At 41.8% G+C, this 27,525-nt stretch overlaps 1 protein-coding gene across 5 annotated transcripts in view; it reads right to left on the bottom strand.

Annotated features, from left to right (window-relative positions):
* The window catches only part of LOC137369825 (AT-rich interactive domain-containing protein 3A-like), a 529,509-nt gene that overhangs the window by 12,151 nt on the left and 489,833 nt on the right, over nt 1-27,525 (bottom strand). For 3 of the 5 annotated variants that reach the window (XM_068031397.1, XM_068031414.1, XM_068031423.1), the window contains exons 5-7: nt 26,695-26,939; nt 17,272-17,568; nt 6,302-6,394 (exon numbers count right to left, since the gene is read on the bottom strand). In XM_068031397.1, the coding sequence (XP_067887498.1) occupies nt 6,302-6,394; nt 17,272-17,568; nt 26,695-26,939 (635 nt within the window). Of the gene's footprint in view, nt 1-6,301; nt 6,395-7,246; nt 7,319-17,271; nt 17,569-26,694; nt 26,940-27,525 lie in introns of those variants that run through there. The other 2 variants (XM_068031405.1, XM_068031432.1) reach the window with 2 other exon arrangements.

The raw sequence follows: 27,525 nt of genomic DNA, 5'->3' as shown, positions 1-27,525 counted from the left end.
TAAACAATTAATGGGAGGAGGAGGCTCCAAGAATATCCCCGTCCTCAACGATGGCACAGCCCAGCACGAGTGCAAAAGACAAGGCTGAAGTGGTTGTCACCATCTTCAGCCAGGAGTGTAGAGTGGATGATCCATCTTGGCCTCCTCCTGCAGTCCCCACCACCATAGATGCCAGTCTTAAGCCAATTCAATTGACTCCACATGATATCAGAAATGGCTGAATACAATAAATGCTATGGGCCCTGACAGCATCTCAGCTGTAATGTTGAAGACTTGTGCTCCAGAACTAGCTGTGCCTCTAGCCAAACATTTTCAGTACAGCTATAACATTGGCATCTACCCGACAAAGTGGAAAATTGACCTGGAATAACCTGTCCACAAAAAGGAGGACAAATTCAATCTGACCAATTAATGCCATATCAGACTATTCTGAATTGTCGGCAAAATGTAGGAAGTTTAACAGTGTTATCAAGTGGTACTTATTCACCAATAACTTCAGTTTGCTCAGTTTGGGTTCCACCAGGACCATTTAGTTCCAGATCTCATTACAGCCTTGGTCCAAAAATAGTAAAAACAAACAGCTAAATTCCAGAGATGAGGTGACTTGAAGTCAATAGGAATCAGGGGGAAACTCTGCACTGTCTAAAGTCATACCTAGCACAAAGGAAGATGGTTGTAGTTGTTGAGACCAATAATCTGAGCCCCAGGACATCGCTGCAGGAGTTCCACAGAGTAGAATCCTAGGCCTAACCATTTTTAGCTGCTTCATCAATGACCCTCCCTCCATCATAACATCAGAAGTGGGGATGTTCACTGGTGATTGCACAGTGTTAAGTATCATTCATGACTCCTCAGTTACTGAAGCAGTCCGTGCGTGCATGCAGCAAGACCTGGACAACATTCAGGCTTGGGCTCGTAGAAACAGAGAAACATAGAAAATAGGAACAGGAGTAGGCCATTTGACCCTTTGAGCCTGCTCTGCCATTCATTATGATCATGGCTGATCATCCAACTCAGTAGCCTGTTCCTGCTTTCGTCCCGTACCCTTTGATCCCTTTAGACCCAAGAGCTATATCTAACTCATTTTTGAAAACATTCAGTGTTTTGGCCTCAACTACTTTCTGTGGTAGCAAATTCCATAGGCTCATCACTCTCTGGGTGAAGACATTTCTTCTCATCCCAGTCCTGAAAGGTTTACCCCATATCCTTAGACTATGATGCCTGGTTCTGGACTCCCCCACCATCAGGAACATCCTTCCTGCATCTACCCTGTCAAGTCCTGTTAGAATTTTATAGGCTCAGAGGGTCATTTACCTTTGGAATTCTCTACCCCAGAGAGCAGTGGAAACTGGGTCATTGAATATATTCAAGGTTGAACCAGACAGATTTTTGATCTACAAGGGAGTAAAGGGTTATGGGGGGCAGGCAGGAAAGTGGAGTTAAGGCCACAAACAAGTCAGCCATGATCTTACTGAATGGTGGAGCAGGCTCAAGGGACCAAATGACCTACTCTGCTCCTATTCCTTATGTTCTTATGGGACAACTAATATTCGCATCCCACAAGTGCCAGGCAATGATCATTTCCAAAAGAGAGAGCCTAAAAATCTTCCTCCAACATTCAATGGCACACCATCATTGAATCCCCCACCATCAACATCCTGAAGGTCACCACTGACCAGAAATGTAACTGGACAAGCCACATAAATACTGTGACGACAAGAGCAAATCAGAGACTGGGCATTCTGAGATGAGTGACTCACCTCCTGACTCCCCAAAGCATTTCCATCATGTACTCGGCATAAGTCAGGCATGTGATGATATGTTCTTCACTTGCCGAAATGAGTGCAGCCTCGGCTTGATACCTTCCATGACAAAGCAGTCTGCTTGTTTGGCACCCCATCCAATCACTCTCTCCACCAGCGGCGCACTGTGGCAGCAGTGTGTACCATCTACAAGATGCACTGCAGTAAGTCACCAAAGCTTCTTTGACATCACCTCACAAACCCACGACCTCTACCACCCAGAAAAACAAGGGCAGCAGGTGCATAGGAACACCACCACCTGCAAGTTCCCCTCCAAGACACACACTGACTTGGAAATAGAGTGCCATTCCTTGACTGTCAATGGGTCAAAATCCTGGAACTCCCTCCCTAACAGCACTGTGGGTGTACCTATACCAGACGGACTGCAGCAGTTCAAGAAGTCTGTTCATCACCACCTTCTCATAGCCAGTTAGGGATGGGCAATAAAAGCTGACCTTGGCAGTGATGCCCATATCCTGAGAATGAATAAAATAAACAAAACTGATGGTTGTTTTGGAAGCGTGGGCTAGAATGTCTATTTGTTTTCTGCCCAAAACATGACAGTGGTAGTATGCTAATATTATGGTAACTCTGGTGGAATTGTAGCCACTGGAGAGAGGAATCCTGCACTGTCCTTTTAAATCTGCTACTCCCCCAGGAGGTTCTTCAGGCAGCTGATGGCAACAAGTTTATTTTAAAAGGCATTAAAGATTTTACTGATTGTTCTGAAGGTTGGGGTGAGTCAGGCTGCACAGTAAAAAAACCAAAGTGACCTCATATCAAGACAGGATTCTAGATAACATTGCCAGTCTTAAGATTTATAGGAGTTTTACAGTCCTACCCCGACACATTTTTTTTGTTTTAATCAATTATCAGCTCATAAATCTTTAACCTTCAAGCATATCTAGAATTCTAAATAGTTACTGTAGTTCATGACACATCAGCTGAAATGTTTAGCTGCCTTCCCGCTGCAAAGAATCAAGAGTGATATAAGAAGAATGTGGTTTGAACAAGAAACAATGCTTATACAGAAGATCCAAGAAAGATGACTGTGATAGTTTGGGCACATTTGGAATAGAAACAGCTGGACTACCTTTCGTGACCCTGTGTATAGAGGTACATGGAACAAGAAGCAGAGCAAAACTGGATGTGCTGGATAGACACGTTAATTATGACTTGTGACAGAAAGGGGTACAAATGAATGAAGAGACCAATCTTGACCAGAACCAGCAACAGTGGAGTGAATTCTTTCAGCTCCACCATTGTTGCTGAGTTAACGGATAGGAACTTAGTAGAAATATTACCATATATAATATGCATTTGCCATTAGAGACACTTCCATAATACAAACAAGACAGTGTGGACTGGTTTTACTCATAGCAGCACCAGGGTGGGCCTTCTGCCTGCCAGTTTGACCACACTGCAACACTGAGTCATTTTCTTGGTTTGTGTTATGGAAGTATCACAAAAGAAAAATGCTTGTTGTTGACATGTCTCTGTGACAAGGTTGGTGGCAAAATGCCACTGATGGCAAATGTCAATTGCTATTTTTTTGTGGATTCTCTGAGTTTCCTACCCATCCATGCAGATCAAGAATGGACATGGGTAACAGGTAAGATGCAAGTCACCAGAATGAAAACTACAGTTAAGGCAGAAGGTCGTGTGTACACAATTGCTTTAAACGTGCAACCATAGCCCTAGGTGGCTATGAATGTGCAATCTTGAGGGTGCACAATTGCTTCAATATTCCCATTGATGTTGGGAATCTATCCTGCAATATAAGCAAGGTAAGCACCAGCATCATTTTACACTTTGCAGAATCACTGGAAATACATATAGGGTATATAGGCAATCAATTATGGTTAGCACGGACTCAGGCTACTCAATACAGCTTCAAAGTATACAGATTGTGCCCCAGGCCATAAAAGATGGTGAATTTGTCACTATTTTATTTTTACGGTCCAGACTCCTGTTATGAAATGTTACCAACAGCTATCTTAGCTGTAGTTTTTATTCATATTTGCTTCTACGTTTAGCACAACATTCCTTAGTAAGTATCCCTGTTCTATAGAATCATAGAAAGTTTAAGCCAAAGAAAGAGGCCACTTGGCCCATCATGTCTGTGCCAAAAACGATCTACCTATTCTAATCCCACCTTCCAGCATTTGGTCCGTAGCCCTGCAGAATATGGCACTTGAGGTGCATATCCAGACTCCTTTTGAATGAGTTGAGGATCTCTGCCTCAACTACCCTTTCAGGCAGTGAGTTCGAGCCCCACACCACCCTCTGGGTGAAAAGTCTTTTCCTCATCTCCCCTCTAATTTTTCTACCAATCACTTTAAATCTATGCCCCCTCGTCACTGACATCTCTGCTAAGGTGAATAGACCCTTCACCTCCACTCTATGAAAGCCCGTCAAAATTTTGTACATTTCAATCAGATCTCCCCTCAACCTTCTCTGTTCCAAGGAGAACAACCCCAGCCTATCCAATCTTTTCTCATTGCTGCATTTTCCCAGTCCTGGCAACATCCTTGTAAATCTCCTCTGTACTCTCTCTAGTGCAATTACATCCTTTCTGTAATCAGGTGACCAGAACTGCACACAGTACTCAAGTTGTGGCCTAACCAATGAGTTATACAGTTCCACCATAACCTCCCTGCTCTTGTATTCTATACCTCGGCTAATAAAGGAAAGGATTCCATATGCCTTCTTAACCACCTTATCGATCTGTCCTGCTACCTTCAGGGATCTGTGGACATTCACTCCAAGGTCCCTCACTTCCTCTACACTTCTGAGTATTTTCCCATTAATCGCGTATTCCTTTGCCTTGTTTGACCTCCCCAAATGCATCACCTCACATTTCTCCAAGTTGAATTCCATTTACCACTTTTCTGCCCATCAGTCCAGACCATCAATATCTTCCTGCAGCCTACAGCTATCCTCCTCACTATCTACCATACGGCCAAACTTTGTGTCTTCCGCAAACTTCTCGATCATGCCCCCTACATTTACATCCAAATCGTTAATATAGACCACAAAAAACAGGGGACCCGGTACTGAGCCCTGCGGAATGCAACTGGAAACAGCCCTCCAATCGCTAATACAGCCGTCAACAATTACCCTTTTTTTCCTGCCACTGAGCCAATTTTGTATCCACCTTGCTGCATTTCCCAGGATCCCATGGATTTTATTTTTTTAACCAGTCTGCCATGTGAGACCTTGTCAAAAGCCTTGCTAAAATCCATGTAGACCACATCAACTGCACTACTCTCATCTATCTTCCTTGTTACTTCTTCAAAAAATTGGATCAAGTTGGTCAAACAAGATCTTCTCTTAACAAATCTATGCTTACTATCCTTGATTAACCTATGCCTTTCTAAGAGACAGTTCATCCTGTCTCTCACAATAGATTCCAATAATTTGCCCACTACTGAGGTTAGACTGATTGGTCTGTAATTATTCAGTCTATCCTTCACTCCCTTTTGAAACAGAGGTACAACTTTAGCAGTTCTCCAATCCTCCGGCACTACAGTGAGAACTGGAAAATGATGGTCAGACCCTCTGCTATTTCCTCTTTTGCTTCTCTTGATAGCCTTGGATACATTTCATCTGGCCCTGGTGATTTATCAACTTTCATTAAAACTTCCTCTCTCCCTATGTTTATCACATTCAATACTTCACACTCTTCCTCCTTAACGATAATATCTGCATCATCCCCCTCTTTTGTGAAGACAGACGCAAAGTATTCATTAAGAGCCATACCAATATCTTCCGCCCCTACACATAGGTTACCTTTTTGTTCTTTTATGGGCCCTACTCTCTCCTTAGTTATCCTCTTGCTCTTTGGTTCACCTTGATTTTGCTTGCCAATATTCTTTCATGCCCTCTCTTTGCTTTCCTAATTTCCTTTTTTATTTCACCCCTCCACTTTCTATACTCCGCTCAGCTTTCTGTAGTATTGAGTTCTAGGTGTCAGACATAAGCTTTCCTATTCTGCCTGATCTTGTAGGCTCCTTGACATCCATGAGGCTCTAGATTTGGCCATCTCACCCTTTTTCTTTGTGGGAACATGTTTCCTCTGAACGCCTTGTGCTATCTGTGCTGCCATTCCATCCCATACCTCCCCATCCCATCCTATTTAATTTCATGTTTCCATCTGTTCCCTGAGGAGTGGGTTTGAATTAAAGGGCAAGTGAACACAGCAGAGAGGGCTCTGAACTGCCAGTGCTTACACAGTGGTAATTAAACCTTCAGCTCAACGACACAGTCTGGATTCAGCAGTCTGTTTCTCAATCTAAGACAATGAGCACAATCGACCACAAATCAACAAGGGCAATTTCAAGATATTTAACTTTTTTAACTGCATCAGACTGCCACTTCATTAGAATGGATTTTATAGTAAAGACATCAAATTGTGTATAGAACTTAACGCCACTGCACTGCTATAAGTTATTGGATTTCCTGCTCGCAATTACATCGGAAAACAGCCTTCTATTTACCTGTGTAGACAACTCCATTTATTTCTATTGACATGTTGATGCTGCTAATGCCATTTGTAGACAGGTTCAATGCAGTTTCTTGTCTGTCATCTGCTGGGGAAAGCAAGAAGAAGAAAATACCAATATGAGTGCCAAAAAGCAAGATAGCTGAGAGAGTAAACTAGAGATGATAAGCTGACTCCTGGAACCTGATAGCACCAGGATATTTGATTACTAAGTTTCTCTTAACACATAATGCAAGTGTTCTTCTTTCTCTTCCGTACTTGCTGGGAGTTGTTCTTTATTAAGGTGAAATTGGGCCCAATTAGTGGAATTCTTTACCTTCTTCATCTTCCCTTTCTCTTATATTCTCCAAGCTTTTAAAAGCCAAGTTTGGGGAGTAGTTGCCATCTAACCACTTCTTAATTTCTCCTCCTCTTCTGGACCGTGGTGGCTTTAGTTTTCACCCAGGTTTCTTCATTAAAAGCAAGTTCCTCTCCAGACTAGTTTTAAATTATTTTGTAAAGCAAAAGGTTAGATGATACCAATATAACAGTTGTAAGGCAAATAAACTTACAGAAAAATGGAGACCTCATACTTTAAATGGCATTTTCCCCTCACTTAGTAAATGTACTGAATAAAATATTACTTGGGTTTTGTTAAAACATTTTTGTACTCAATAAGCTGAAGCCCAGTCGTGTTGTGGAATGCAGCACTTTTTATTTCAGGAGCCAGTAGTCAGCTCCAAGCTTTACAGATATAATGGGTTAGATGCAAGAACAATAGCAATAATAATTTGCATTTATATAGTAATGTAATGTAAACAATATCCCAAGGTGCTTTATAAATAGGTACATGAAATAATGGAGTAAAGAGTAAAGCTCCCTCTACTCTGCGCAAAAACATACCTAAATCTCAACCTCAGAAGAGTATTTTCCACTCCACCAGTGTGGTAGTTTTTATTTCCCACGCCAATCATCCTGGTACTTTTGGTAAGGGTTTAATTTGCTCCCAGCATTAGAATTGGTGTACACACTACTTGTGATTAAAGAATAATAATTTGGTTAGTTTTAGATAATGGAATGGCACCAACCTTTGTTCACACCACCAAAATTGTTCCTGAGGTAATCAGATGTAACACGGTGACCCATCATCAACAGTATTTTGCTTATTGACTGGTTGTTTAGCAACAATTTTTAAAAACCTGCAAATTTACTCAGGATTTACTTGATTCATGCATCACATTAATTGTGTTATAACTAAAGCAGCCACAAAAACACCAGAGATATCTGCACAGTTCAAGGTGTGAGTAGAGCAGGAGAGAATGAGTCTACTGGTGAATCCTGTAGCATAGGTGTTACATCAATCATCTGGTTGCTAGATATTATGGAGGAAGAAGAAGTAGAACAGCAAGAGACTACAGCCTGAAACTTTACAGACCATATGAAGAGGATTTTAGACTCAGTACTAAGCAATACAATATGTGTACCACTAATATGTTACTTATCTGGATCTCAGCAACTGAACAGCATGTATGCAGTCTGTCCCTTGGCAGGGACTCAACATTAGACCAATTATGGTTAGAATCATAGACTCTTATAACACAGAAGAAGGCCATCTGCCCACCATTCTGTGCTGGCTCTTTGAAAGAGCTATCCAATTAGTCCTGTTCTTTTCTTCCCTTCAAGTAATTATCCAATTCCCCTTTGAAAGTTACAACTGAATCTCCTTTCACTACCCTTTCAGGCAATGTATTACAGATCATTATAACTCACTGTATCAAAAAAATTCTCCTTCCACATACAGGACATGAAGCAAAGGTGCAACATCCAGATGGCAAGCTCAGAGGAAGTGAAGATGATCACTACACCAACATTTGCACAGGATGTTTCTAGGTACCAACAGAAACATCACTCAGCCTCTCATTAATTTGCCAGAGCAATGCAAATACAACAGATGCCAGGAACAGCAGAAAAAAGGCTAAAGAGAGTCTGAGGGCATCACATGGAGCATAAGAAAGGAGAAAATTACATAATGTGATGACAATTAGCTTTTAAAGGAACAGCCATGCTGCAAGCTTCTTTAGTGAATTATATAGTCCTTGGATCACAACCCTTGGAAGTTGAAAAACAAAAATGAACATAGCTTAGAATTTTTAAAAAGATAATAAAAATGGAGCAGAAATGGCACCAAATTAAAGGCTAAAATCTTTAAGCATTTGCTTTAATGAAAACTTGGAAAATTACTGCCAAGAAGGCTAATTCCTAATGTTGAGGGTCTGAGCAATGAAGAAAAAGTTTGGGACATTCTAAGGACATGATAGGCATTATATAAATGCACATTATTTCTTTCTATATCCACTAGAAATGTTCAGCTGATTGGTCCATAGCAGGGTTGCCCAACCTTTTCATGTGGGGGACCATATTACCATTTTTGTCTTACATAGGGGTCCGGTGAAACAATTTCGGAAAATTAAAGGCATCAAAAATTATCTTACTATTAATCAAAATGTGCATTTTTGTGAAGAAGCTTTAAATGAGAAGATTAATTTATTGACTTACTTCCTCACTCACTATGTTGGACACTGATTTAGTGCGATACCTGGCATTTTGTTGCTTGCACAAGTAGTCAATGTCTGCCCGCACATTTGCTGTAGTGATGTGGAGTATTCAGGATAGATATCCATCTATCAGAAGTGATCTTGATCTCTCTCTCTGTCTTACTCTCTCCCTCTGTTCCTCCCTCTCTGTGTCATCCTCACTCTCTGTGTCCCCCCACCATCCCCCCCTTTCTCTCTCTGTGCCCACCTCTATCTGTCTGTCTGTATCTCTCCCTCTCTGACCCCCTCTCTCTGTTCCCACCCTTTCTCTGTCCTCCTCTCTCTTTGTCCCCACCCTCTCTATCCCCACTCTCTCTCTGTCCCCTCTCTCTTGTTACCCCCTCTCTCTCTGTCCCCCCCTCTCTCTCTCTTTGTTCCCCCCCACTCTCTCTTTCTGTTACCCCCTCTCTGTCTCTCAGTTCCCCTCTCCCTTTGTTCCCCCCTCCTCTCTCATACGAACATACGAATTAGGAGCAGGAGTAGGCCACTCGGCTCCTCGAGCCTACTGTGCTATTCAATAAGTTCATGGCTGAACTTTTTCCACATTACCACCTACCCCCGATAACCTTTCAACCTCCCCCCCACTCTCCGCTTATCAAGAATCTATCTACTTCTGCCTTAAACATATTCAAAGACTCTGCTTCCACCGCCTTTTGAAGAAGAGACTTCCGAAGATTCACGACCCTCTGAGAGAAAGATTTTCTCCTCATCTCTGTCTTTAATGGGTGACCCCTTATTTTTAAACAGTGACCCCTGGTTCGAGATTCTCCCACAAGGGGAAACATCCTTTCCACATCCACCCTGTCAACACCCCTCAGGATTTTATATGTTTCAATCAAGTCGCCTCTTATTCTTCTAATTTCCAGTGGATATAAGCCTAGCCTGTCCAATCTTTCCTCATAAGATAGTCTGCCTATTCCAGGTTTCAGTCTAGTAAACCTTTGAACTGCTTCCAATGCATTTACATCCTTCCTTAAATAAGGAGACCAGTACTGTACACAGTACTCCAGATGTGGTCCTGTATAGCTGAGGCATAACCTCCCTATTTTTGCATTTAATTCCCCTTGCAATAAACAATAATATTCTATTAGCTTTCCTGGAGAGGGTGCAGAGGAAATTCACCAGAATATTGCCTGGGCTGGAGCATTTAAGCTATGAAGAGAGACTGAAAAGGCTAGGGTTGTTTGCCTTAGAGCAGAGAAAGCTGAGGAGGGACCTGATTGAGTTTTACAAAATTATGAGGGGCATAGATAGGGTAGATAGGAAGAAACTTTTTCCCTTAGCAGAGGTGTCAATAGCCAGGGGGCTTAGATTTAAGGTAAGGAGCAGGAGGTTTAGAGGGGATTTGAGGATAACTTTTTTCACCCAGAGGCTGTTTGGAATCTGGAATACACTGCCTGAAGAGGTGGTAGAGGCAGGAACCCTCACAACATTTAAGAAGTATTTAGATGAGCAGTTGAAATGCCATAGCATACAAGGCTAAGGGCCAAGTACTGGAAAATGGGATTAGAATCGATAGGCGCTTGATGGCCAGCATGGACACGACGGGCCGAAAGGCCTGTTTCTGTGCTGGATAACTCAATGACTCTAATTACATGCTGTACCTGCATACTAACCTTTTGTGATTCATGCACTAGGACACCCAGATCCCTCTGCATCTCAGAGCTCCGCAATTTCTCACCATTTAGATAATATGCTTCTTTGTTATTCTTCCTGCCAAAATGGACAACTTCGCATTTTCCCACATTATATTCCATTTGCCAGATTTTTGCCCACTCACTTAACCTATTGATATCCCTTTGTAGCCTCCTTATGTCCTCTTCACAACTTACTTTCCTACCTATCTTTGTGTCATCAGAAAATTTAGCAACCATACTTTCAGTCCCTTCATCTAAGTCATTTATATAAATTGTAAAAGGTTGAGGCACCAGCACAGATCCCTGTGGCACACCACTTGTTACATCTTGCCAACCAGAAAATGAGCCACATATGCCTACTCTGTGTTTCCTGTTAGCTAACCAATCTTATATCCCCTACACCATGAGCCTTTATCTTTTGCAATAACCTTTGATGTGGCACCTTATCAAATGCCTTCTGGAAATCTAAGTACAATTCATCCACCGCACATGTAACTCCCTCAAAGAATTCCAATATATTGGTTAAACATGATTTCCCTTTCACAAAACCATGTTGACTCTGCCTGATGACCTTCAATTTTTCTAAATGCCCTGCTATAACATCATTAATAATAGCTTCTAACATTTTCCCTATGACAGATGTTAAGCTAACAGGCCTGTAGTTTCCTGCTTTCTGTTTCCCTCCCTTTCTGAATAAAGGAGTTACATTCGCTATTTTCCAGTCTAGCAGAACTTTCCCTGAATCTAGGGGATTTTGGAAAATTAAAACTATTGCATCAACTATCTCACTAGCCACTTCTTTTAACACCCTCGGATGAAGTCCATCAAGACCCGGGGACTTGTCAGCCCGCAGCTCCAACAACTTGTTCAGTACCTGTTCCCTGGTGATTGTAATTTTCATGAGTTCCTCCCTCCCTTCCATTTCCTGACTTACAGCTATTACTGGAATGTTACTTGTATCCTCAATAGTGAAGACCAATGCAAAATACCTGTTCAATTCATCTGCCATCTCCTTATTATCCATTATTAATTCCCCAGACTCACTTTCTATAGGACCAACGTTCATTTTGTTAATTCTTTTCTTTTTTAAATATCTATAGAAACTCTTACTATCTGTCTTTATATTTCTAGCTGGCTTTCTCTCGTACTCTAATTTTACCTTCCTTATCAATCTTTTAGTCAACCTTTGTTGTTTTTTATATTCTGTCCATTCTTCTGACCTGACTCCCATCTATGCGTAGTTCCCGCACCCCCCCCCCACCCCCCCCCACCACCCCTCTCTCTCCCTAGCTCTGAGGAGCACACAGCATAGTAGCTTTGTGGTTGGTCAGCTTGTTTAAAAACATCGCGCTGTCAGTTTCACAGCTGACAGCTGCTGAAGCAGGAATGCACTTCCCAACACCGGACAGATTCGGGGTTTGCTGGCGGGCTTTTAAAAAAAGTTGGAAAACCCCAAATCTGTCAAAGTTGGGAAGCACGTTCCTGCTTCAGCAGCTCTCAGCTGTGAAAGTGACAGCGTGATGTTATCAAAAAGGACAGACTGCAAGAAGAAGAGAAAGGGAAATTTCCCATCTCCAGTCACAGACCCCGGGCGAGGATGATGAACGGCCTCGGGTGCAGCTTACATCCGCAGGCCAGATGGAAACCTTTGACGGGCGGTATGTTGGACAACCCTGCTCTATAGTTACCCAGTTCAAGTTGCCACAATTTTCTCTCTGATTCCCCTCGATATTCTGGGATGTCTGGTATCAGGACCCAGTGCCCTTTGCCCTTCAATTTCCATAATCTTTTTCAGTACTATTTCCCTTTATTTCCATATAGTTATTCAATCCAATTATGTAACCCCCTTTAATACCCTTTCATTCCCACTATCACTCTCTTGTATAAAAAGTGAAGCAAAGTACTCATTTTGTATCACCACCTTCATTTTCATGAGATTTCCTTTTTCATCTCTAACCAGTCCTAAACTTTCATTAACAATTCTTTCACAGTTTTATGTGTTGTCATGCTCGGCCCTCACCTGCCAAGAATGAGGCACATTAATTTTGACATGAAAATTGATTTTAATCTGTTACTGGAGTTATGAAAGGACTTGTTAAACAGATCAGCCGTGGCTGGAAAAGACATTTGCATATTAACAGACGGTGCTTGGAAGGACAAAGCAGCCATTCCCTGACACATTCAACCCACATTGGACTTTTGATAACCAGATGTTGACGGTGGGGGAGCTCACATTCCAGGTTGACTGCTAAAATGGCCGAATACACAAACAGACATGGTCAAACCAGCTAGTCACATGACTAACCTGCTGGGCAACCTGGGTTTTCTGAATTTGTACAAACAGCTTGGCCAAAAAAGGCAGAAAGTCTGTTTGCTCCGTGACTGAGAAGATCTCTCCTGTCTGCTCCCATCTCTTTCTCACAAGCCTCTGAATCCACTGAAAACACATGAACCCCAAGAGAGAAAAGTCTCCTACAGTGAACAAGGTTTAAGAAGAACACTGGGCCCCAACGAAAAGCAAGATCAACCTCCAATCAAGGACTCTACAGTGAGCTGGAAGAACCATAACAAAAACTCTTCAGATATTGCCTCAAACCTTTCCACTTTATTTCTTCTGTTCTCTTTCTGTCTCTATCTGCATGGGTGTATCGTGTATGCATGCTAGCGTGGGGCGTGTCATGTATCCGTAGGCGTTACCCGAATTAGAGTTTAGGTTTAAGTTTTATAAATTTCAGCTTTTCTTCTTTCAACCTAAGAAAGCCTGCTCGTGCTGGTTTCTTTGCCTTACAATTGGAAAGTGATAAATAAGGATTTACCAAAGGAGGAGCTAAAAAATACAATATTTTAAAAATTAAACCCTGTTACAGTAAGACCAGATGAAGGCTGAGAGGGACCCCCCGACCCTTCCTCACCTGATCGTAGCAGAAATATGGGTGCTACCGTCCTGGATTGTACCCACAAACGAGAGAAATTGGAAGTAGGAAGCCAAATTGTTCCCAATCAAAAAAGACCAAGATTTCAAGACAGGTTTTCTTGTGGTTGTGTGTGTTTGAGTACTAACATGTCTGCAACTGAAGCTGGTAGCTCTCCAAGCCAGGGTGAAGTAACTTGGGATAAGTTAAAAGCACTGCCTATGGAGGAATTGAGGAAAATGGCTGAGCAGTGTGGGATTACTTTATGTGGCAAGGCTAGGAAGTCCTAGGGCTTCCTAAGGCTAGTGGCCAACCATTTTTCCCTTGAATCTGAAGAAGCAGAAACAGGGTTAGAAGCAGACTCTGACAGGGTATTATTAGCAAAGATACAATTGCAACAGAGGACACTTGAATTTGAGGAGAGGGAGAGGAAAGAATATTCTGGAAGGAATGCGAAGAGTGAGAATTGAAGCGGCTTGAGTTAACTAGGGGGCGACAGAGTAACCCCAATGAAAGCATGGCCAATATGAAGGAGCATAATTCAGGGGTGGGTACAAAATTGTTAAAACTAGCTCAACTAATTCCAAAATTCATTGAGGAGGATGCAGAAACATTTTTTGTGTCCTTTGAGAAACTGGCAAGGCAGCTAAAATGGCCAGCTAAGACCTGGCCCCTTTTACTATAAAGCAAGCTAACGGGAAAAGCCCATGAGGTTTATTCCCAGTTGCCAGATCAGAGTTCATCAAATTATGAACTGACAAAAAATGCTAAACTTGGGGCATACGAATTAGTGCCCGAAGACTATTGCCAAAAGTTTAGAACCCTCAAGAAGCAAGCTAATCAAACTTATCTGGAGTTTGAAAGAAGTAAGCAGCTGGCTTTTGACCTGTGGCTGAGGGGTCTTAAAGTACAGCTCAGCTATGAGAATCTCAGAGAAGTAATTTTGTTAAAGGAATTTAATACTCTCTCCCATTCTCCATAAGGACCCACATAGAGGAGCAGCGGGTCCAGAGAGCCCAGCAAGTGGCCATTCTGGCTGATGAGTTTGCTATAATTTATAAGTCGGCTCCCCCAGAGGAGACTGCGCTGGCATTGCAGGTAGATGACCATGAGGTCTGCCGTCCGAGACTTTCTTTGGAAAGTTAGGAGACCCAGGGAATGAATTAAATGGAATTTCCCTAGTTGAGCCTCAGCGAGCCGACTGAGTATTGCGAAAGTTAGCACAGGCTGCCCAGTCTGAAAGTGAATCAGAGGGTGTCCCTGATTGCTACTATTTAATGAATGAGGTACTGATGAGAAAATGGAGTTCTCCTCACAGACCTGAGAGCAAGGAGTGGACAGAAGTTCACCAGTTATTGGTGCCACAGAGTTACCAGAGAGAAATATTAAGAAGGACCCACGAGACTACAGTGGCTGTATATGCTGGTATACGAAAGACCAAAGCCCGCATAAGACAGTAGTTTGACTGGCTAAAACTCCACAAAGATGTGGTGGAGTACTGAAGAAGTTGCCATGTGTGCCAGGTTGAGGGAAAACCCCAACTTACAGTGAAATCTGCAACCCCAAGTCCTGTATCAGTGTCAGGAGGACCCTCCAGCAGAGGGTCAAGAACGGTAAGGGACCTCCGCCATGAACAAAAGGGGACAGGCAGGCACAAGCATGGCAAAAGGTAAGACAGGGAAGGGGAAAAAGTGACCAAGAGGGCAAATGAAAGGAAGTCTCAGAGGAATCCCGGATGAAAACCCCTACTGTACAGTCAGCCAACCCCAGAAAATATGAGACGTTATCCTCCTATCATCCTCCTATGTAAATGCAGACACTAGAAGCATCCCACCAGAGTTGCTAACAGCATTTACAGGAACCTGCAGAGCCAAAGACAGACCTCCAGGGGGCTGAGAAACGTGAAGGTGATGCCTCACCTAGTCAAAGTCTTACAGAGGTGTGCAGTCAAGTCTGCATGAACACCTGCAGGCAGGAGTGTCCTCTGGGAGAAAGGGAAGATGAGCAAAGAATCCTCCCCCACAATCAGAGAAAAAGCAAACCACCAAACTTCCCAAAAAAAAACACGTTTATCGGAATGCCAAAAAGGGGGCAATTAAAGCAGCACTGGCACCAAGAAAGGCTGTAATACGTTTTAGGATTTATGAATGAATGGGAATGAATGAGAGAAATGCCTGGGTTTTTCTGTATCTTATATTTTTCTCTACCCTTTTAATGAAATGCACTTTTCTTAAATCTCATTTCATTCTGCTGCGTCTGGAGGTGTCATGATAGGCCCCCACCTGCCAAGAATCAGGCACATTAATTTTGTCATGAACATTGATTTTAAACTGTTACTGGAGTTATGAAAGGAATTGTTAAACTGATCAGCCATGGCTGGAAAATATATTTGCATAATAACAGATGGTGTTTGGAAGGACAAAGCAGCCATTCCCTGACATTCAACCCACAATGGACTTTTGATCACCAAACGTTGAAGGTGGGGGACTTTGCATTCCAGGTTGACTGCTAAAATGGCCGAATACACAAACAGACATGGTCAAACCAGCTAGCCACATGACTAACCTGCTGGGCAACCTGGGTTTTTTGAGTTTGTACTAACAGTTTGGGCAAAAAGCTGTTTGCTCCGTGACTGAGAAGATCTCTCCTATCTGCTCCCATCTCTTTCTCACAAGCCTCTGAATCCACTAAAGACACATGAACCCCAAGAGAGAAAAGTCTCCTTAAGCGGACAAGGTTTAAGAAGAATACTGGGCCCCAATGAAAAGCAAGATCTACCTACAACCAAGGACTCTACAGTGAGCTCGAAAAACCATTACAAAAACTCTTCAGATATTGCCTCAAAACTTTCCACTTTATTTTTCTTCTCCTTTCTGTCTCTATTTGCACGCGTGTATCACGTATTCATGCTAGCCTGGGGCGCGGCATGTATCTGTAAGCATTAACCGAATTAGAGTTTAAGTTTAATAAATTTCAACTTTTCTTATTTAAACCTAAGAAAGCCTGATGTGCTCGTATCTTTGCCTTATAATTGGAAAGTGATGAACAAAGATTCACCAAGGGGGAGCTAAAAACACAGTGTGTAAGACCAGGTGAAGGCTGAAAGGGACCCCTAGACCTCTTTCTCATCTGGTCGTAACATGAGGAATGAAACATAAAAAATGTAATAAAATCAGCATGCCTATTCATAAGGAAGAAGGAAAGGTGGGGATTATACGATATTATGTCAAAACTCCATTAAAAATCAGGCAACAGCAAGAGGGACATTTAGTGTAAGTTGTTACGATTTTCTGGTATAAAGTATACAGTATTATCTGATTATTTGGACACATTATGTGGTACTTTATCCCAAATGTAAATTTGTACACAATATCTTAACTTAGAAGACATTTAATTTTATTTTGTAAAAAAAAAGATATACGCTCAAGTCCACGGGGCAGAAGACAGTAAAAGCAGAAGAAAGACTAATTCAATCAGAAAGTATTGACTGGATTTAAATTTCAAAAATCAGTGGATTGTAGGAGAGAGGGAAGGAGATCAGGAGTTCCATATTTAGAGGTGAGGGAGATGGATCTTGATTTCAGCACAATGGGAATAAACACATAAGGATGGCAGCACAGTTGGAGCTCAGAAGGAACAGGGTGGAAATTATAAGGAAGCAGGGATCATATACATATAAATAAAGAAAAGATAGTAATAGAAGATGTAAAGGCCACAAGTGAATGAGGAAAAATCATCTATTGTACGGCTATCGTGGTGGTGATGTACAACAAAGTAGAGTATTAATGAGAAACTTTTGACAGAATCCAGCATTTTAGCATGAATGAAGTCTTCTCGCCTTACCTCTACTATTGATTTTAATGTTCATAGGGATCTGTGTTGCCATGGCCAGCAGGTTCTGCTGCAGTGCTTGCTGCATGAGTCGTTGCTGTTCCTCTGCAATGACTGACATCTTTTTCTCTGGTGGCTCTCCTGAATCCAGCTTCTCTCGCAGCTGGTCCAGGGCAGCGGCCTGAGCTGCTGCTACTTGTGCTGTGGCCGCCTGAGCTGCAATAGCCTGGGCTGTGGTCACATGATGACCGGCGATGCTGAGTGGGATTGCTATTCGATTGTGTGCCGCTGTTGACAGCATAGATTCTTCTAGGATGAAAAAGAAAAGGAAGTGCTCCATTACTAAAAATCTAAGGTAGCTGCAAAGAAGTCATAGAGTCGTGGAGTCATTTACGGCATAGAAGCAAGATATTCGGCCCATCGGATCCATGCCAGCTCTCCGCGGAGCAATCCAGTCAGTCCTACTCCCCCGCTCGATCACCGTGACCCTGCAAGTTTGTTTCCTTCAAGTGCCAATCCAATTTCTTTTTGAAATCAGTCATTGTTTCCGCTTCTACCACCTTTGTGGGCAGTGAGTTCCAGGTCATTACTAATCGCTGTGTAAAAAAGTTCTTTCTCATATTCTCCTTGCATCTCTTGCCCAAAACCTTAAATCTGTGTCCCCTAGTCCTTGTACCATTAGTTAATGGGAACAATTCTTCCTTGTCTAACTTATCTAAGCCTGTCATAATCTTGTACACCTCTATCAAATCTCGCCTCAATATCCTTTGCTCCAAAGAGAACAACCCCAGCTTTTCCAACCTAACCTTGTAACTAAAATCCTCCATCCCTGGAACCATTCTGGCAAATTTCCTCTGCACCCTCTCAAGGACCCTCACACCTTTCCTGAAATGTGGTGACCAAAACTGGACGTAATATTCTAGTTGGGGTCTAACCAGAGCTTTAAAAAGGTTCAGCATAACTTCCCTGTTTTTGTACTCTAGGCCTCTACTTAGGAAGCCTATATGCTTTGCTAACTGCTCTCTCAATATGTCCTGCTGTCTTCAAAGATTAATGCGCATGCAATTCCAGGTCCCTCTGTTCCTGCACATTCTTTAGAACTGTGCCATTAAGGCTATATTTCCTCTCCCCATCCCTTCTGCCAAAATGTATCACCTCACACTTGTCTGTATTAAATTCCATTTGCCTGCCCATTCTGATAATCTATCTATGTCCTGCTGCAGGTGGTTCGTATCATTCTCACTGTTTGCCAATCCTTCAAGTTTGGTATCATCGGCAAATTTTGAAATTCTACTTTGTATTTCCAAGATCCAAGTCATTTATATATAGCAAAAAAAAGCAGCGATCCTAGCACTGACCCTTGGGGAACACCACTGTCTACCATCATCCAGTCTGAAAAACAACAATATACCATGTTTTCTGTCCTTGAGCCAAATTTTTATCCAATTAGACATTGACCCTCTAATTCCATGAGCCTCAATTTTGCCAACCAGCCTTTTGTGTGGTACTTCACCAAATGCTTTCTTAAAATGCATATGGACAACATCTACCATATGTCCTTCATCAATTTTTTCTGTTACTTGATCAAAAAATTCAATTAGATTAGTCAAGCATGATCTGCCTTTTACAATCCTTAATTAACTCAAACCTCGCCAAATGCCTGTTGATTTTTTTTCCCCCTGATTATAGTTTCTAAAACCTTACCCACCACTGATGCTAATCTAACTGGCCTTTATTGCTATGGCTGTCCTCACACCTTTTCTTGAATAAGGCTGTCACATTTGCCACTCTGCAATCCTCTGGCACCTCCCCCAAATCGAGGGAAGATTGGAAGATTATGGCAAGCCCTAGCGCTATCTCCAACCGCACTTCTTTTAGCAACCTGGTATGCAAGTCATCCAGACCAGGTTATTATCCACGCTAAGTATAGCCAACCTTTTTAGTACCACCGCCCTCTCAATTTTTATCCTATCCGTCACCTCTCTCCGCTTTTACTGATATTTTGTCAGATTCCTCTTCCTTAGTAAACACCAACACAAAGTACTCATTAAATATTCTAGCTTTGCCCTGTGCCTGTAAGCATATATTACACTCTTTGTCCCTAATAGGCCTCACTCCATCTCTTACTACCCATTACTATTGATATCCAAGTAGAATATTTTTGGATTCCCTTTTATGTTGAATGACATTCTATTCTCATATTCCCTCTTCACCAGTCTTATTTTCCTCTTCACTTCCCCTGTCAAGTTATTGTATTTGGCCTGGTTCTCACTTGGAGAATTCTTCTGGCATGTATCACACACCCTCTTTTTTTGTTTCATCACAATCTCTATCTCCCTCATCTTCCAAGGAGCCCTGATTTTGGTTTCCCTACCTTCCCCCCTTGTTGGAATGTAACTAGCCTGTACGTGAAGCATCTCTTTCTTAAAGATTCATTTAATGCACAAAACCCAGCAAGGAAAGTCTTCCAAACATGGCTAACAAAGGCAATCAAGGATTGTATTAGATCAAAGGAAGAGGTGTATAAATTTTCCCAAAGTGGTAAACCTGAGGATTGAGAGCATTTTAGAATTCTGCAAAGGAGGACCAAGAGAAAGATTAAGAATGGAAAAACAGAATATGAGAGTAAACTAGTGAGGAACATTAAACCAGACTGGAAAAGCTTCTATAAGTCAGATTAGCAAAAACAAATATGGGTCCATTACAAGCAGACTCAGGAGAATTTATAATGGGGAATAAGGAAATGGCAGAGAAACTAAACAAATATTTTGTGTCTGTCTTCACAGAGGAAAATACAAAAAACCTCCCAGAAATAATTGAGAATCAAGGGACTCGTAAACGAGGAACTGCAAGATATCAATATTAATAAAAAGTAGCAAGAGAGCAATTAATGGGACTTAAAGTAGATAAATTGCCTGGACCTGATGATCTACAACCCATAATGTTGAAAGGGGTGGCTGTGGAGATAGTAGATGCATTGGTGGTCATCTTTCAAAATTCTGTAGACTCTGGAATGGTTCCTGCAGTTTGGAAGGCAATTGTAACCCCACTATTTAAGAAAGTGGGGAGAGAGAAAACGGGCAACTACAGACCTGTTAACCTCAATCAGTCATCGGGAAAATGCTGTAATCTATAATAAAGGATGTGATAACAGGACACTGAGAAAATAATGGTACGATTGGGCAGAGTCAACATGGATTTATGAAAGGGAAATCATGTTTGACAAACCGGTTGGAGTTTTTTGAGGATGTAACTAGCAGAATAGATAAGGGGGAACCGGTGGATGTGGTATATTTAGATTTTCAGAAAGCTTTTGACAAGGTCCCTCATCAGAGGTTAGTGAACGCAATTAGAGCACATGGGATTGGGAGAACTGGCTAACGAACAGAAAATAGAGAGTAGGAATAAATAGGTCATTTTCAAGTTGGCAGACTGTGATTAGTGGGGTTCAGCAAGGATCAGTGCTTGGGCCTCAGCTATTCACAATATATATCAATCATTCGGATGTGCGGATTATATGTAATATTTCCAAATTTGCCGATGACGCAAAACTAGAAGGAAGTGTGAGTTGTGAGAAGGATGCAAAGACGTTTCAAGGGGATTTGGAGAGGCTAAGCAAGTGGGCAAAAAATTGGTAGATGGAATACAACGTGGAAAAATGTGAGGTAATGTACTTATGTGGGAAAAACAGAAATGCAGAGTATTTCTTAAATGGTGAGAGGTTGGGAAGTGTTGAACTTCAAAGGGACTTGGGTGCCCTTGTTTGTGAGTCACTGAAAGCTAACATGCAGGTACAGCAAACAATTAAGAAGGCAATTGTATGTTGGCCTTTATTACAAGAGGATTTGAGTACAGGAGTAAAGTTGTCTTATTATAGTTATATAGAACCTTGGTGAGACTGCAACTGGAGTATTGTGTCAGTTTTGGTCTCCTTATCGAAGGAAAGATATACTTGCCTTAGAGGGAGTGCAACAAAGATTCACCAAACTAATTCCTGGAATGGAGGGATTGTCCTATGAGGAAAGATTAAATGAACTGGGCCTTTAGTCTCTGGAGTTTAGAAGAATGAGAGGTGATCTCATTCAAACATACAACATTCTGACAGGGCTCAACAGGATAGATGCAGGAAGGATGATTCCCTAGCTCTTGAAAATCTGACTGTATGACCTCAATATCTGCCCTTGCTATGTCATTGGTATCAATTTGTGCCATAACTTCTGGCTCACTTCCTTCCCACTGCAGAATATCCTGCACACTCTTGATGATGTCCTTTACCCTGGCAAAGGGAGGCAACACACCATGCAGAACTCACAATGACGGTTACAGAAATGCCAGTCTGTCCCCTGACTATGGAATCTTCTATAACAACTGCGTTTCTACACTTTGCTGCTCCCTCCTGTACAATCCCTTGCTCATTGGTGCCATGGTCTGGACTGCACTCCTTCATGGTATCATCACTCCCAGCAGTCTCCAGTGGCACACCCTTTGGCACACCCCAAAGACTCCTGCACCTCCTGCCTCTTCCTAATCTTCGGGATGGCCACTCACCTACTATCCTGAACTCCTAGTGCCTGTGGGGTAACCACCTCCTGAAAAGTATGATCCAGGAAACTCTCCTGCTCCCTGATGCTCCGCAGTGATTCCAACTTCCCTCAAGCTCAGAAATCCTGAGCTCAAGCTGAAGCAGCTGGACACTCTTCCTACACACGTGGTTGCCCAAGACACGTGAAGTGTCCTGGAGTTCTCACATGGCACAGGAATTGCAAGCAACAGGTCACAGCTGCCCATCCATGATCTAAAAAAATTAAATTCTATTCCCTCTTTTAGAATCTATTTGGTAGCTTTTTTAAACTATTAATTTTAATTAATGCCTCTAGACCTGCTAATAAGTCTACCAAATCCATAAATAGACTTCAATTTTCAATATCATCAGGGTCCAGTCTAGCGTGAGGTTTACAAGAGGAAGATTTTGTAGGATTATAGAAATGCAAATAAATCTGATTAGTCATCCTTAAAATTAAAATCGCCACTAAGAGTTAAATAGGATTTTGAAAATGTTTGCCAGGAGGTTTGGATAGATTAATTTTTAGCCCCCTCCACCCTCACTGCATGTCCTTTAGCTTATAACCACCAAAGAATCCCATTCTGAAAGGACAGGCAGTTTGTTCTGCACTTTATTGAGCAAGGTGCAGCTTAAAGTGAGAAGGAAGTACTTTCTCTGCACGGGTGTCAATCTGAAAATAACATGAATTGCACAATTCTGCGAAATTTGGAAGTGGGGGTGGAGCCAAAAAAAGGGACCTTTCTTGAAGTGGACAAGAAATCCCATTCTAAAGATGTGGTGATGGGTATTTTTCTGCCTTATGTCTCAGCAATAGTTTAGGTGTGCTCCTGGGCTACTTGGGAATCCTACCAGAGATAGCTCTGATTAAAATCATTGAATCATAGAAAGTTTAAGGCACAGAAAGAGGCCACTTGTCTGTGTTGGCTGAAAAACTATCCACCCATTCTAATCCCGCCTTCCAGCATTTGGTCTGTAGCCCTGCAAATTACGGCACTTGAGGTGCATATCCAGACTCCTTTTGAATGAGTTGAGGGTTTCTGCCTCAACTACCCTTTCAGGCAGTGAGTTCCAGACCACCCACCCTCTGGGTGAAAAAATGTTTTCATCAACTCCCCTCTAATTTTTCTACCAATCACTTTAAATCTACACCCAGATTAACCAGTGGAACATGCACAGACTTGTCTGTTCATGCACTCAATATCTTTAGCCTGTTTGCGTCAGAAAAGTGCAAACATCACTTTTAGGTCCGTTGTGACTATGATCAGTGGTTCTTTCATCTTGTTTGGGCAGGAATCCATTAAGTCTGAAGTGCACACTCACTTTTCTTCACATATTCGTTACTTATCAGAAAGTATCTTCAAATTCCTTGTATCTGCTGTTCTGTTTTTGTTGGTTATAGGGAGGACATGTCTATATCCTGGAGAGGCACTGCATTTTATTATTCCAAGAGTGCGTAAAGATAACAGGATGGATTTTGCAGCAAAAGTAATGGTGGAGCCAACAGCACTCAAATGTTCGATGTACAAATTGGAATGCAACTTCTGGCAACTGCACATGTGCAGTTAACTTGAAAATTCAAAAGCTGCTGTACAAGATGCCCTGCTTCTACAAAAGCTTCCCGAAAATGGCATCTTGCTGTTTGACACACCATTCAATTGCACTGAACAGCGTGAAAGTCCAGTACTTAACTCAGAGATAGGTACTAAACTTGCCAAAAAAGAGTTAGATCTCCTCCATTTCGGTCTAAGTACCCTTGTAACAGGATGGTGAGTCTTAATTACTGCCAAACAACCTTTTTGGCACTGAAAATTGACTTTTACAAATGTGCAATCTCGTTCCTTCAGCTTTTAATTGTTGCTGGAGATTTTTAAAAAGATTTAACTAAAACATTTTTATACTTTTTTTCTGTCTCTTTTATCTCTCTCTCAATTTCACATTCTTTCTCTCTCTTTATTTCACTTTCTTTACCTGAGTTGACAATGAATTCAATATTTTAAATTACACTTCCTGGTTCAGATTCTGTGCTACACATTAAGATTTCCTCAATCTATTTGGTTAAGGAGATAGACAGTTGCATGTCCTGCACACAAATTTCTCAGATGATCTGTAGAGGGCTCTGTGACTGGGTGAAAAGGTTTTCCTCATGTCCCCTTTAATCCTTCCATCAATCACATAAAACCTGTGCGCCCTGGTAATTGACTTCTCTGTTAGGGGAAACAGGTCCTTCCTGTCTACTCTATCTGGGTCCCTCATAATTTTGTACACCTCAGTTAAGTCACTCCTCAGCCTCCTCTGTTCTAAGGAAAACAATCTAGCCTATCCAATCTTTCCTCATAGCTCCAACTTTCAAGCCCTGGCAACATACGTGTAAATCTCCTCTGCACTCTCTCCAGAGCAACTATGTCCTTCCTGTAATGTGATGACCAGAACTGAATGCAATACTTCAACTGTGGCCAAACCAGCACTTTATACAGTTCCAGCATTACATCCCTGCTTTTGTATTCGAAACCTCGGCCAATAAAGGAAAGCATTCCATATGGTTTCTTCACCACTTTATCTACCTGTCCTGCCACCTTTAGGGACCTGTGGACATGCACTCCAAGGTCTCTCACTTCTTCTACCCCTCTCAATATCCTCCCGCTTATTATGTATTCCCTCACCTTATTTGCCCTCCCCAAGTGCATTACCTCACACTTCTCTGGATTGATTTCCGCCCACTCAACCAAACCATTGATATCATTCTGGTGTCTACAGCCATCCTCTTCACTATCAACTACATGACCAATTTTTGTTTGATCAGCAAATTTCCCAATCATGCCTCCCACATTTAAGTCCAAATCATTTATACCACAAACAGCAAAGGACCCAACACTGAGCCCTGTGAAACAGCTTTCCATTCACAAAAACATTTGTTGACTACTACCCTTTGCTTCCTGTCACTGAGCCAATTTTGGATCCAACCTGCCACATTTTCCTGTAACCCGTGGGCTTTCATTTTATTGACTAGTCTGCCATGTGGGACCTTGTCAAATGCCTTACTAAAGTACATGTAGACCACATCCACTGCACTACCCTCATTCCCTGGCATTCCCTGGCATTAAGAGACCTAGGCCTACAAAGGTAGGTACACAGAATCAAAACTGGAAGGAGTGGGGAACAGGCAATGGATGGAGTAAATTATATTATCTCAACTCTTGATGTGTGTCATCCAAATGCAGCATTAAAAGTAAAAGTATTGGCACTTATGCCATTAACTAGATTTATTGTATAATAGGCTAACAGGCTGTAATGTGTAGATACATTTTATAATTTGGGTGCATGTAGGAAAAACAACACTTGTACCTTTATTGCAATCATTTAATGATAAATTCCTGTGTTTGCTTGAATTACAATTCTGGCATCTTTTTGCACAGAATCATAGAATTATACAGCACAGAAGGAGGCCACTAGGCCCATTGAGTCTACACCGGGTCTTTGAAAGAGCTATCCAATTAGTTCCACTCCCCCTTTCCTCATAGTCCTGTAATTTCCCTCCTTTTCAAGAATATAAATAATTTCCTTTTGAAATTTACGACTGAATCTGCTTCCACCATCCGTTCAAGCAGTACATTCCAGATCATAACAACTCACTACGTTAAAAAAAAACTCTTCATCTTCTCCTGTTTCTTTTGCCAATCATCTTAAATCTCTGGTTATTGACTCACCCCCATCTACTCTATCAAAACCATTCATAATTTTGAACACCTCTACTAAATCTTCCCTTAACCTTCTCTGCTAAAGGAGAACAATCCCAGGTTCTCTAGTCACTCCACATAACTGAAGTCCTTCACCCCTGGTACTACTTGATAGCATTATGCAGCACAACAAACACACAAAGGATCAATGGTCAGGCACTGAATAATGCACAGACCTTTGGGGTGTGTTCTCATAGGTCCCAGCAAAACATGAGCCCCTGTAGGGGCACTGTGCAAATATGATGTTTGTGACAAAATTAAGCAGCTTTACTTAAGTGCAATATATTGTGATATTTATTATTAAAGCAGTGTGTAAGTGTTCTACGGCTCATTTCTTCACACATTTACTGCATGTTTCTTTTTAAATGAATCATGTCGCAGGGGAGGGGGATGGTGCTGGTGGCTGAACAAAGTTGTGCTCAGGGCCTCAGGAATTCTTAACCCAACTCTGGCAATGGACTCAGTGATGGCCCAAAATGTTAAAAATCATTGACATTATATATTTCAATCATAGAATAATGAATCATTGACCTAATCTGAGTATTCTGATGTCTTTCAGATCTTCCTATTTTTATTATCATATTATCTGAAGCTTTTGTTTGTGTTACAACTTCTTCCTCAAGAGCCATTATTTCCCACATTATAGATAATAACATTCGAAAAGCACTTATCAGTGACAGTTATTAATGAAGCACGACTATGGTTGAAAACTGCAGTGCCCACACTCAGCAACGACCTAAACTTTCTTCACATAGAGGAAAGATGGAAGATAACTGAAATGGCTGACGCCCATTGGGAAAGGAAGTGGTGTTCCTCATATGATTGCTTCAAGGGTTTTTAGGGGTTTTATGGCACAGGTCCTTATTATGAAGGTACACTCTCACCCCGAATCCTCCCCATCAATGAGATGAACTCCTGGACAAAGAGATCTATGGTGCAAATCCCAGCACATCAACCACAAATAATACATATCAAATGGTTAATTCAATGGACAAAAGATTTTGAGCACCTGGGATATCTCACCTTGTGTCAATATAGAAATAAAGTTACAAGCCAATAGTGTGGCACTGTGCTATTTAAAGATTGCATTGTTCTATTCGATCAGAATTTCATGAGATAAAAATCTAAACACAATACCTTTCTTTATAGAATGTCCATGGCTAATATGGCTGCCATTATGAGTGGATACAGCTATGGTAGGCATCTGTATCTTAGGAGAGGATAAGATAGTTGGCGTCCCCACAGGGGAGTAGTTAAACAATGTAGATCCATAACTCTGCCTTCGGCCCTCTCGTCTGTTGCTATCGATAGCTGCCTGGAGCTCTCCAGGTGAGCTCAGACCTCGCTTTTCACATTCATATGGATACAGGTACTTCATATATCTGGAAGGCAATTTAAAAAGTAATTAGGGAATAAATAATATTGGAAAAATAGTTCAGACCAGTCATGTTGCTTCATTCTCATTCACTTCTGTGTGCATTTGATGGTAATTCAGGTAGTGCAACATATTTTTATTTCTAGCATCCACCATGAACACCAAACACTTCTGAGTCAGAACAAAACATAGCAAGCTTTACACTAAACTTCCTACTGCTGTTTCTTAACATCAAACCTTTATCCTAATCTTAGAAATAGCACTTCTCACAACACTAGTGTGACATGCCAACTAATTTACAACCTCCTTCAGGCTGTAAAGAAGGCTGCTGTAGGGAATGATAAAAGTCATAATGACGCAGTAAGGGGTTGTACTCCTTAGGTTCGTTTAACAAAAAATAGGAAGCTTTTGGGTGAGTAATGGATGGTGGGGGGGTCCAATTTCTGGTGCAGCCTCCTTAGCTTAACCTCACCACCCCCCCCCCAACTCCCAGATTTGTGGTGTTTGCCAATTTAGCAGCAGACAACTTCTGTGTCACTGGGGTACCTGACTGATAGGCTTCTAGAATATGCTAATCAGGGGGCTTAACGTCT

Source organism: Heterodontus francisci, chromosome 1 (assembly GCF_036365525.1).
Source record: "Heterodontus francisci isolate sHetFra1 chromosome 1, sHetFra1.hap1, whole genome shotgun sequence".
Classification (NCBI taxonomy): domain Eukaryota; kingdom Metazoa; phylum Chordata; class Chondrichthyes; order Heterodontiformes; family Heterodontidae; genus Heterodontus; species Heterodontus francisci.
Note: the sequence above shows the minus strand (reverse complement) of the source record. Positions and strands in the feature narration are given on the sequence as shown.